The 11,629-nt window shown below is 39.6% G+C and overlaps 3 protein-coding genes across 6 annotated transcripts; 1 reads left to right on the forward strand and 2 right to left on the reverse strand.

The window, feature by feature from the left end:
* Positions 1-2,129: 2,129 nt before the first annotated feature.
* Positions 2,130-4,438, forward strand: LOC105252075 (beclin-1-like protein). Of its 3 annotated transcripts, none has more exons than XM_020027779.2 (5): positions 2,130-2,353; positions 2,841-3,001; positions 3,086-3,498; positions 3,594-4,088; positions 4,194-4,438. In XM_020027779.2, the coding sequence occupies exons 2-5, from the start codon at positions 2,951-2,953 to the stop codon at positions 4,312-4,314; spliced, it is 1,080 nt and encodes a 359-aa protein (XP_019883338.1). In that variant the 5' UTR covers positions 2,130-2,353; positions 2,841-2,950; the 3' UTR covers positions 4,315-4,438. The 3 variants fall into 3 exon arrangements, with proteins under 3 accessions (XP_019883338.1, XP_011257589.1, XP_011257590.1); XM_011259287.3 differs by having other exon boundaries at positions 2,130-2,349; XM_011259288.3 differs by having other exon boundaries at positions 2,130-2,349; positions 3,594-4,082.
* Positions 4,439-4,456: 18 nt separating this feature from the next.
* LOC105252073 (uridine diphosphate glucose pyrophosphatase) lies at positions 4,457-5,675 on the reverse strand. 2 transcript variants are annotated; one of them, XM_011259286.3, is made up of 4 exons: positions 5,412-5,675; positions 5,146-5,321; positions 4,821-4,894; positions 4,457-4,693 (listed from the first exon to the last, which is right to left on the reverse strand). In XM_011259286.3, exons 1-4 carry the CDS (start codon positions 5,586-5,588, stop codon positions 4,536-4,538), a joined length of 585 nt encoding a protein of 194 aa, XP_011257588.1. In that variant the 5' UTR covers positions 5,589-5,675; the 3' UTR covers positions 4,457-4,535. The 2 variants fall into 2 exon arrangements, with proteins under 2 accessions (XP_011257588.1, XP_011257587.1); XM_011259285.3 differs by having other exon boundaries at positions 5,146-5,674.
* An 804-nt stretch (positions 5,676-6,479) lies between these two features.
* On the reverse strand, positions 6,480-10,265 carry LOC112639360. Its single transcript, XM_025413058.1, has 2 exons — positions 9,657-10,265; positions 6,480-9,200 (listed from the first exon to the last, which is right to left on the reverse strand). The coding sequence occupies exons 1-2, from the start codon at positions 10,263-10,265 to the stop codon at positions 6,480-6,482; spliced, it is 3,330 nt and encodes a 1,109-aa protein (XP_025268843.1).
* Positions 10,266-11,629: the final 1,364 nt, after the last annotated feature.

The following is an 11,629-nucleotide window of genomic DNA, read 5'->3' on the forward strand; positions in this document are numbered from 1 at the left end:
TTTTAAGTCCACATGAGACAAGTTTTTAAATTTAATTAGAAAATTATATTATTTAAAACTATATTATTTAAAAATATATTTTTTCTATAAAGTGTAAAAGCAGAAAAAATGTGTATAATATATAAATGATTATAAGGAATTAATAAAATTTTACAATTACAATATAACTTATCAAGCTCTCTCTAAAATATTGTCTGTAGTCTTATAGGGCTATATAATTCTAATATAAAATATTTTTTTTTAAATACTTAGTTTTTATGTAGAAGATTTTTTCATGTGGGAAAGCCATGGAATGGCTATCGAAGAAACAGAAAAATCAAATAAATTGGAAACAGAGATTTATTAGTGCTATAGGTGAAATCTTCACCACTAGAGTGCAGCATCTCATTGGAACTCACTTAGCACCCTCTGTGTAATTCGAAAGCAGCCCGATGCTCTGGCAGTTATCAGCTCCCTGTAAATTATATATTAAGTATATTAATAATTAATTGTATAAAATATTTTATATTTTTTGCTAAACATGATATATATAAATTTATAGCTATGTAATTTTATTGACAATCGTACACATATAATAAATTCAAATATTTATAAATTATTTTTAAATAATGTATTTTTTTTCTTCAATTGTTGACTTATAATTAATAAACTGTTATCGATAAGATTATTAAAGAGATACACAAATCTAGATAAAGACTCATGAATATCAAGTAAAATGAAAAATAAATAATGGAAAAATGACTAGATAATATTTTATAATATTTTCCATAAAGTATTGATTTTGGACATACAAAAATAGATTGTCAATATTACAGTCGCAACATGACATATATAATATTAATTATATATTTAAAAAAAAACGTATCTACTTTATGATACAATAATTCCTCACACATTTTTAAACAGCAAAAATAGAAAGAGGAAGGAAGGAGAGGAGAGGAGAGGAAAGGAGAGGAGAGGAGAGGAGAGGAGAGGAGAGAAGAAGAGAGGAGAGAAGAGGAGAGGAGAAGAGAGGGGGAGGGGGAGAGAGAGAGAGAGAGAGAGAGAGAGAGAGAGAGAGAGAGAGAGAGAGAGAGAATTATTAAATTTAACAGTAAAAATTGCGAAATACAAAATGGCAATCTTACAATCCACCATGGCGGATTTCGCTGATTGCGATTCGAAATATTATAGAGTGATATTTTTTAAAGAGCGATATTATGATCCTGGAAATATCGGAATTATCTTTGAATTATGAACTGAATATATAATTAGCTTTTAGAGAGACGATGCACATACTTAGGAACGATGGTGCATCAATTATATCTTCATTGTCCTTCGGCAGAGAAATCACGCCATAAAAGATTACAATATGGCGCCGAGGATTTCGATCGATTTCACAGATACGGAACATCGATGTCCAACCGCGATAATGGCGCGATAGAAATGATTGTGTTTGATGCATCATAAGCGCTCGACACTTCACAAGACACTCGCGATTAGTTTTAGCGCCCGAAATTCCATTTTTAGACGATAATAAACGCGAAAAGCACGAAACGATCGAAATGCGACCCTACAAGTCGCCGCGACACGTCATGACTAACGATTTGAAGTTAGGTGATTTCAAATTGCAATTGCGATTATCGAAATGAGTGCGCTGCACTAGTCGCGAAGACGGTTGAATTCCCGTCATACATCTCGACTTACGCAATTATCATAAAAGATATGTCTCTCGTCAATGCTATCTCTCACACTTTATCTATATTAATAATAATATTTAAACAAAAGATCTTTTTTCAACTACACAATAAACTATACGATAAGTTATGCAATATGTCTAACGATTCGATAGAGTTATCGACAGTGGATAAGCTTCTGTGTTGCAAGGAATTAATCCCTAGGCAAGGCGGGAGAAAAGAAGACATGAGATTAATCGACTCTTCAATGTTTAAAAAGAGAATGCGAAATATAAACAATATCTATAAAGAATTTACAATACATCACGATATAAATTCCTTATATGTAATAATTTCCGCGTAAAATATACACAAACGTATCTGTTTACGCCGAGAAAAAATAAACACGACATTTTACTCCGAGCGATAGTAGCGCTAACTGACGGACGCTTGGTGAAACAACATCAGCTGACCTCAAGCCCAAGCGTCACGGGCAACGATAGATACATTGTATACGTAAATAACGACGCGAACGGACAGGTTGTACAGTGAGCAACTCTCCTCGGTAAGCGACGGACAACAATGGTAGACTTAAAGACAAACGTCAGTTTCGCGTGTCAACGATGTCTACAGCCCCTGAAATTAGATTCGAGTTTCGATCACCTTGGAGAACACACTCTCGCCGAACTCTCACGTAGGTAATTTCTATTTTTTACTGGCAATTCTCGACGTACATCATCGAGTCGATTGCCCTGCTCGTTATTTTCGCATTCATAATGCTTTTTTGCATGGTTACACTAATCATTTGCAATTAACGTATAGCGCATTAATTTGCGTTTTCGAAATCATTGTGAATAATTTGATTTTTCCAATTAAATTTATCCAATTAACAATTCTATAAGAAGCACAAACTCTATTAAGTGGATATATTTAGCCCCTATATGTCAACAATATGGCTTTTGCAGAGATAGTATATCTAAATTATTATGTATACATGTATTGCCGCTTGGTGCACAATATCGAGCAATGTCTCTTAGTGATGCAATTTATGTTAAACTATGAGAGAGATATTATTTTAGTTATTTTTTATATTTTTTGATTATATATAATTGAAAATTTGATATAAAATAAGATTATTTAATGTAGAAAAATAACAAATGCTACATAATTATTATTTTATTTTAGTTCCTATACAACAGCAAGTTGTTGGAGAATTAGAACCCCAAAGTGATAGTATAGAACATTTAGTTCCACCATTCAGATTGACTGAATCAGGAAATGGAACAAATGGATTTATGTTAGTTGGCGATTCAGGTGAAACAGAAAGCTTAAGTCATCATTTAAAGGTACAATAAAATTTAAGAAATACTTTTTACATTTTCTTTAAATGATATCTGTATATGTTAAATAATCCAATTAATATTTTCTAGGTGCGAGCAACATTATTCGATATTCTTAGTAGTAGTAGCTCAGCAGATCATCCACTTTGCGATGAATGTACCGATAATCTTTTGGTATTAATGGATCAACAATTACGAATGACAGAAGGAGAATGGTCAGATTATAATCAGTACCTGAAAAAACTAGAAATTGAACAGCAATATCAAGGACATGAAGATGTAGAGATGGAGAATCTTACAAAAGAATTGCAAGATATAAAGGCTGAGGAAGAAAGAATGATAAGAGAATTAGAAGCGCTGAGGAAAGAGGAGATAGTTACTAAAAATGCCATAGCGGAACAAGAAAGAGAAAAAGAGAGATTGCAAAGCGAGGAAGATAGGTATTGGAAAGAATATTCAAAACACAGAAGAGATCTCATGTTAGCTGAAGATGAATGTCGCAGGTAAATAAAATCTCAAATTACCTTTTTTTTACATATAATAAATAATTTTGTTATTAATTTTTATTTTTATTGTACTTACTGTGGATATTTTCCAGTCTGGACAATCAACTGGCATATGCAGCTTCGCAACTGGAAAGGTTGAAAAAAACAAATGTTTTCAACGCCACATTTCACATCTGGCACTCGGGTCACTTTGGAACCATAAATTCGTTTCGATTAGGACGATTACCGAGTGCACCGGTGGATTGGAGCGAAATAAATGCTGCGTGGGGACAAACGACTCTTCTGCTAGTGGCTCTAGCGCGCAAAATGAACTTAACGTTCAAACGTTTTCGTTTAGTGCCGTTTGGCAATCACAGTTATATCGAGGCATTGGATCAAAACAAAGAACTTCCATTGTATGGAAGCGGAGGATTCAAATTTTTATGGGATACGAAATTCGATGCAGCTATGGTGGCATTTCTGGATTGTTTGCAACAATTTAAGGAACAAGTGGAAAAAGGAGACAGTGGATTTTGTCTGCCATACAGAATGGATCGTGGCAAAATTGAAGATTCTGCAACAGGCAATTCATATTCCATCAAGTATGTGTGAGCATCTACCTTGAATCACTTGATATATAAGTGATTTAATCTTTACTTTAGAAAATCATCTAAGATACATTCTATTGAATATTTCTTAATCTTTTTTTTCAGAATACAATTTAATTCAGAAGAACAATGGACTAAAGCCTTAAAATTCCTACTAACAAATTTAAAATGGGGTCTTGCATGGGTTAGCTCTCAATTTACAAAAGATGAACTGAATATTAATTGAATATCAGTTCTTGTAAAATTTTGCGTAACTAATTATGCAACTATCCCTTAATTGCTTTGTGTATAAATGCTCTATTTGTAAATAAACGCGGTTGACCAATATTGATTGTAACTTGTAATTAATTTAGAAGTATAATTTTAAGAATTAATTTTTTTATTTGTGACTAATTGGTAGTGCTTTATTTTATTTTAGATAACAGCGGAATGATCTTTAGTTTTAATCTATGAACAGTATTCAGATTTATTAAATAGAAACCAAGTCACACCAAAGAGAAAGCTGGAGGGGCTCTGTATTTCCTTGGATCTCATGTAATCTTTTAGTTCTGGAATGCTCAATTCTACCACTTCTATAAGTTCACCTTCAGATTCAGCACCACCGCCTTTAACATGAAAAATTTAATAGAATAAATCACTTGTACAGTTGAAATATGGTTTACCGAAAAATATTCTTTATAAAATTATTCTCTGATGAAAGATTAAGAAAGAATATTTACAATTCAAACTTACCAGGGTGTATATGCATATCATCTGTGACCTCTACATAGAAAAGAGTTTGCTTTGCACTAGCAGAAGCGCTGGATCTAAAAAGAATACAATGAATTTCTTTAATTTTCTGTATTTCGTGAATACAATTTATTCATCAAGATAAATTGTAATTATATACAAATCAAAAAGTTTTATATTACAAATATAATTTAATATATCAAAAAATGTATAATTTATTATAATTTATTATACCAAAAATTATTGTTTCTAAACTTGCTATATTTTTTGTACAAAGATAAAGGGCAATAATTAGACTACAGTGTAAGTGTTGCATAACAAAACTTACAAATAAGTAGTGATTTCCTCAAAGGCCGAAATGGGCGCTTCGTAGCCGCACTCCTCTCTTAATTCTTCCCTGGCTATTTCGACGAGAGGCTTGTCCTTGTCCACGATACCAGCGCAGAGTTCCAAGGCCAGTCCGAGCGTCGCGGGATAACGTTTGACATCGACATCCTTTTGTTCCTTCGGTAGAAACGCGTAATATACAGCCGGCCGAAATTGCTTGACAAACACGAGCTTCTTTCGACTTATGTTGAAGATAATTATACAAACGCTGTCGTGGATGCTTATCACGTCCCACTCCTTACGTTGGCCGTCTTGCAAGAATCGCAGACGGACACTTCGCAACCAGGGCGAATCATGCGGTACTTTTCCCACGTGGACATCATGCAGATCGAGCATCCGTCTACGCACAACCTGATTCTTTTCTTCCTGTGCCGTGACATTCATTCCTGTTGTCAAAATATCACGAAATAACACCGAACATCAACACTATCGCCGATTCATTAACTCCTATCGATAACATTGAAAGTGAAGTGGAGCCGAGTACAGACGACAGATGTCGCGCATGTCGCGCATGACGTCAAGCGTGAGAATTTGAATTTAGTAAGAAAAGTTCCGGCGGTATCTTGTGCTACGGAGTTTTTGTGATATCCGGTTTGATTAACTCAAGTTTCGATAAACTGTGCGGAATTCGTGTGCTCCTACGTCTTCTTCAATCAACGGACTTCGTCGTTGGTGAGTTCTAATGATAATATATTCAATAATTATACAACGTACTGAATCTGAATGTTTAATCGAAGTGAACGCATCACGCATAAACTATTTGAGGTTATTGCGAATATGAGACGTTTTTTCAAATTTCTTTAGAGGGATTTATAACGGATTAATTTTGCGCAATATGTTTTGAAAAAATGTGCGATTAGAGATAAACATTATGTATATATACAGATATTATATATATATATATATATATATATATATATATATATATATATATATATCGCTTCCCGTCTTAAAATATGTAACATCGATGACTTTAATACATCGAGATATTAAATTACGAGGGGTGTAATCGCTTCATCTTTTCCCGGTAAATTATTTCCGCAATTAGTTGATTGGGCCCGCGAAAAGTATGGGGTACGTATAATCGAGTTTTAACGCGTCGTATAAAATTAGGATCGATATAACGTTAACCGGTCGCCCTGGCGTGCACTGTACTTAAAATTTTTCGGTGAGATACAAACCTCCGATAAGGCTGCTTTCCTTTCGCGATCCGATGCTAGGATAACGAACGTGGTGAGAGGGGGAGGGGAGAGGGGAAACGGCATGATTTCACAGTTACTTCTTTCCTTTCCTGCCCTTCTTTTCCTTCTTCTTGGGTGCGTCGACCGGTGACTTGAAGGCGTCCAGGATCTCCTGCTGCCTGACCTGGGTGTCCACGTGAATCACGTCGGGTTTCTTCCGGTACCTGTTGACTGCTGCCGGTGGCGAGAACTCGATCTCCATGTCCGACGCCGTGGAACTCGACGCGACGGAGACGTCGTCCTTGTTGCGTACTATCTTAAACTGGAGCGGCTTCATCGGCTCCTCGAGCTGCGGCACGTCCCCGGTCTCCTGCCTAATCGGATACATCGTTACGTAATACGTGCCGTCCTTCCGGTGGATGTGCAAGGTGGGCGGCGGTTCCACTTCCTCCTCGGCCTCCTCCTTCTTCGACGAAATGTGGCTCAGGCTCTTGTACAACTTGTTGCGTCGCAGGCCGGTCCGCGAGGGTATCGACCTCGACCGACTATCCTCCGGCAGGGAAGCGCCCTTAGCCGCCTTCAGCAATTCGTTCAAGTAACGGCCGATGGCGCCCGGTTTCCAACCGATACGTGGATACTTCAGCTGGCCCACCATCATGCTCGTGTTCCACAGCCAGCCCATGTTGGCCGGTATCCTCATTCGCGGATCGATGCAGTTCTTGTGGCCGTAATTAGTCCCGGGATAAACGTCGCCGATTGAATAAATGTGGCGCATCACGCGTTTGCTAACTTTAATTGGACCTCTCGCGACGTCGCGGTCACCATCCGGGCCAGGTAGAGCTTTACCTCTTGGATATGGTCGTCTTTTGATAAATTTACTAACGTCCTTTACGGTGCTCGGCGGTATCAAGGATTTTTGCGTTTCTTCGACGATTTCGTGCGGTGTCGGCCGGTCGTCGCGGGGTTTCTTTCGGCGAGATTTGCATTTTGGCTCGCCGCAGGGACCGACGTCAACATCCAACGGTGCGGTCGTCGCAACGTCCGGCTCTTTTTCTTTCTGCTTTTCCAGCTTTTCCTCCTTCTTGTCCTCCTTCTTGTCCTTTTTCTTCTTGACGGTGATCGGGTCTAGCGTTGCTGCCGGTAACGATGGTATCGCTTCGCGAACGACACCGGGGCGTCCTGGGACTGCTGTCATTATGGGAAGGGTAGATATAGAAGATTTAGTTTGCGATTTGATGGTTTGAGCGCTGATGACGGGTTTAATTTGCGTGTTACAAGGAGCGGTACATTGTAAATTCGGCAATGTCGCGAAAGGATCGGGAGATGCTCGTTTTCTCTCGCTTGGTATTTTCTGGACAGAATAATCTTTATCAACGTCTCTTCCGAAATAGGGACTTTCGGATGGATCCATCAAGCCGAGGCCCACCAGACCTGGCACCTTGCCAATGGAGTCCACGAATTCTTGAGCCTCCTTAAAGGCGCGTATCATGCAATCTGCGCCCACGCAAGGTTTCTTCGTGCACTTCGAGGTTCCCGTTCTCCAAGATGACAGATCCCTCCCTGGACAAACACAACCCGCTGCTGGCTTCGCTCCATCCGTGGGTCTTGGACGTGACTTATACGGTGAGTTAATGCCTGCTTTTTTACTCTTTTTATATATGATGCTAGTTGTCGTTTCGGAAGCCGCACCGTAGTCGCTTCCGCCCTTCATACGATTTTTAAAATTGTTATGTCTGTACCACTCTTCATTCCATAACGCATTGCTATTTAAATGATTATCGTCTGTATCGTCGCCACCTCTCATTCTCGTATTGTCGGGACAATTTACATCTTCTTCCGCACCTGATTCCATATGTAAATTGTCGTTGCAATCGGTAAGCGTAGCGAGCGATGGATTTTTGAGATTATCGGGATTTCTCAAAGCCATGCAACAAGAGCGAACGCATCCGGAACGACATATCATAGGGTGCGTCGATCGATTTGTCGGTAGACACGAACAGGTAGGCTCGTCCGGATATATCTCATAAATCAAACCCCGATATTTACGGTCGTTTAGTTTCTCAGCGCTCGTTAGCTTTTCGAATCCCGGTTGGTTCATCGATACACGAGGCGGCGATTCTGGTCTCGTCAACGCGAAACGAGCATCTATATCTTTTTCGTCGTGCAATTTCGAATATGCGGAATCCAGAATCTTGCTCAATAATAAAAACGCGTCATCGTCGCGTTGTCCATTCTTCTTTTCGTTTATATTTTCATCGGAGAATTCGAAATTTTCGCAATGAAATTTCGAACCGAGAGGAAATCCTCGAAACACAAACGACTTTTCATGAAGCGTAAGATGATTGATAATTGAGCTTCCGAAACACGACAGTCTCAAATACATTGAAACAGATCCGCAGGGCTGACCTTGCTCGTCGGTTAAAGTGTAAACTTGCATCAACGTATACGGCTTCGATGGTCCGTCTATCTCGTTCTTGGCCGCGACTATGCGATCGCAGAAATATCTCGGCAGAAATGCCATTGCCGCGCAGACAAGAACCTGACCAGCGTCATCTCGCGAGTTACGATGCTCTTCGCGAAGAATTCGATACACTTCGACGCTCAGAGGAGTCGATTTTATAGATCGTATTAAATTGCTCGGCGTTCGAACGAACAGACACGTCTTACCCTCGTAGTTGATGTACTCATCGGAGAATCGTTTTTCTTTGTTCTTGCTTCCTTTAAGCTCGGTTAATTCTTCGGCAACGATATCGACAGACGTGAGATCGATGAAGCTTACGCGTATCATCAAATCGCGCTCTTCGTTATTAATAATCTTCTCAGGATATAAATTTAAACAGTCTATGAGAATTTCAAGCATGTACAATTGTTCTCTTTCCGACTTTGACATTTTCTTCTTCTTCAAGGCCATTTTGCGTGGAACGAGCACAGAAACTGATAGATACACGCGCGTTGTCGACGATACGATAAATTTGGAAGATGACTCTGAAATGACGTTAATGATATACTTGTACGAATCGCGCCATTAATTTTGCGAATGTTTCGGGCCGGAAATCTCCCCGCGTGCACGTTAATCCTCGAATCGATCAAGTGACGTTTCCAATTGTCAGACGGTTACCATAGCGACGAATCTAAAATAATTATTCGACTAATGCAGAGAACACTTCAGAATTTATAGAGATCATTTTTTGCCTTTTTTCTTTTTAGCTTTTTTATCTCTTTTCTTTCTTTTTTTAATTTTCGGTGGTTTCACAGCTTTTTTAATCTCTACCTCGGAGATTTTCTTTTCGAGAAACTCGGGCGGTACGAATCGTTTCACATAGATCTCCCGGTCCTTGTCTTGTTTGTCGGAAACGAGAGATTTCGGAAGTAACTCGTATTGCGTTTTGGAAACACGTCCGAGACACGCGATGACAAGTTCCATGTACAATGTGCCGGATGGATCCTCGCCTGGATCGAGAAGATGAAAACCACCCTTTACTGTAAACGGCTTTGGCTGATTTTCGGGATCGTTATCGATCATGGCGATTTGATCGCAGAGGCAGCCCGGCAGGGTTAAATTGGTCTCCGCGGTAGGATAAGTATCGTCCCCACGAAACACGCCTATCCTCACTTTCGTCGAGCGAAGTTCATGGACGAGATCCCGCGGTCGTTTGATGAACAGACAGCCTTTGCCCATCGTGAAACGCACGTCCTCCTGATCGCGCTTCGACGCGTCCGAGTCGCGTGTAAACTCGAACATGGGAAGATCTAAGAATATGATCTTAATCACGATAGGATGTTCGCCGATGTCTTTGATTTTAACGGGCGTCAACGTCAATTTATCGATCAGTATCTCGATTAAGTAGATCTGCTCGTTGTAGCCGCCGAAGCAAGACATGACGCGAGGCACTTTCCGCGGGGAATTAAATCGTATATGTCATTAAGATAGATTCGATCATTGATATTTTCATTTAAATACTTGAAAGAATTTTCTAACGAGAATTTTGATGACCGAAAAAAATATTGTACGTAGAATTTTTATGCCAAGAATTTGGAGGTTCGAAAATGCGGCGGCTCGTTGACAGATGGAAAGTAACAGTCGAATTTCGGTTGTCAACATGGTAATTAATTCGAATCGTACGGGTTTTATTCACGTCGTCCGTTGCCGACCGGTCGTTTCGCTGAATTTTATACGCGGAACAAATTGGACTTTGCCGAGAGAAACGTGCGCGATAACGATCGGAGAAGATTAATTCAATCGACATCGCATACAAAATAATGTTCGCTCGACGCGTTCTCTGGATAGATTTTAAATACCATCTCGCGCGCAGTTTCTTCCACTTCCGCATATGCACGTATGCACCGTCATCGAGAGAGAAAAAGATTATCAACTTACAGTCACGTACATCCCATCCACTATCTGCGCGACTCTTTGGCGTTTCTAATTCCATTGGCGGTTATTACTTAGCTTCCCCTTCCCCTCCTCTCCTCCCCTCACAGGTATATACTTATATCCGAGGGACGCCGCTAGAACCGTTACGGAAACCTGTGAGGTAAATACGACACCCTCGCAAATTCATACTTTCTGTGTGTTCCCCATTAAAAAGAGTAATTCGACGAACGAAATGCCTACGCATATACCTGCGAAACACGCGATTTGTCTGCTCCCAGTGCTTTGATGACGACCGAATCTTGTTAATTTGAACTTAAAAAAAAAAAATAAAAAGAAGACAGGCTCTTTTCTTACATGGCACGTTGTTACCTAGAGTAATCGAAATTTTATTAAAGAAAAATAGATTCAAAATCCGTCTATTATTTTACAAGATTCAATTAAAAATATGAGTGCGATAATTTTAGCTTTTTTTTTTGAGCTAAATAAAGCTTTTTCTTCTGAAACTATTCGTTCGAGAATCAATTGTCGCCCTGAATGCAATGAATAATCCTCCAATTCGACGATATTTTTCGATCGTTTGGGACGGGACATTTATTCGGGTACATTTCGATGGGAGCAGCACCGAGCAGCATTTCGAAGGACTCTGAAACAGCGAGAGCCCAAGTATGCACTAATTGGTACGGGTGCGCGCGCGCGCACACACACACGCATACAATCATCTGAAGCGAGATAGGCGGACGAGTGGGACGAACAGGATGGACAACGGAGCAGGATGAGAGATATATCCTGAACACATATCCGTGCGCGGTGGAAGCTGCCGAGGCCTCGAAGTAAAATTCCGGACCCGGGTGACACGGCGGCTCGTTAAA

This window comes from Camponotus floridanus, unplaced genomic scaffold (genome assembly GCF_003227725.1).
Source record: "Camponotus floridanus strain SB8 unplaced genomic scaffold, Cflo_v7.5 scaffold6, whole genome shotgun sequence".
In the NCBI taxonomy this organism is placed as follows: domain Eukaryota; kingdom Metazoa; phylum Arthropoda; class Insecta; order Hymenoptera; family Formicidae; genus Camponotus; species Camponotus floridanus.

What these genes read in the sequence shown, in the direction of transcription:
- LOC112639360 (XM_025413058.1), bottom strand. Translation starts at nt 10,265, where the DNA reads ATGTCTTGCTTCGGCGGCTACAACGAGCAGATCTACTTAATCGAGATA. An exon ending in TCGAAAAGAAAATCTCCGAG is followed by an intron (nt 9,201 to 9,656) that starts GTAGAGATTAAA and finishes TATCCTGAGAAG; the next exon opens with ATTATTAATAACGAAGAGCG.
- LOC105252075 (XM_011259287.3), top strand. Translation starts at nt 2,238, where the DNA reads ATGGTAGACTTAAAGACAAACGTCAGTTTCGCGTGTCAACGATGTCTA. An exon ending in CACTCTCGCCGAACTCTCAC is followed by an intron (nt 2,350 to 2,840) that starts GTAGGTAATTTC and finishes ATTTTATTTTAG; the next exon opens with TTCCTATACAACAGCAAGTT. An exon ending in GCTTAAGTCATCATTTAAAG is followed by an intron (nt 3,002 to 3,085) that starts GTACAATAAAAT and finishes AATATTTTCTAG; the next exon opens with GTGCGAGCAACATTATTCGA.
- LOC105252073 (XM_011259285.3), bottom strand. Translation starts at nt 5,588, where the DNA reads ATGAATGTCACGGCACAGGAAGAAAAGAATCAGGTTGTGCGTAGACGG. An exon ending in GAGGAAATCACTACTTATTT is followed by an intron (nt 4,895 to 5,145) that starts GTAAGTTTTGTT and finishes TATTCTTTTTAG; the next exon opens with ATCCAGCGCTTCTGCTAGTG. An exon ending in TGATATGCATATACACCCTG is followed by an intron (nt 4,694 to 4,820) that starts GTAAGTTTGAAT and finishes TTCATGTTAAAG; the next exon opens with GCGGTGGTGCTGAATCTGAA.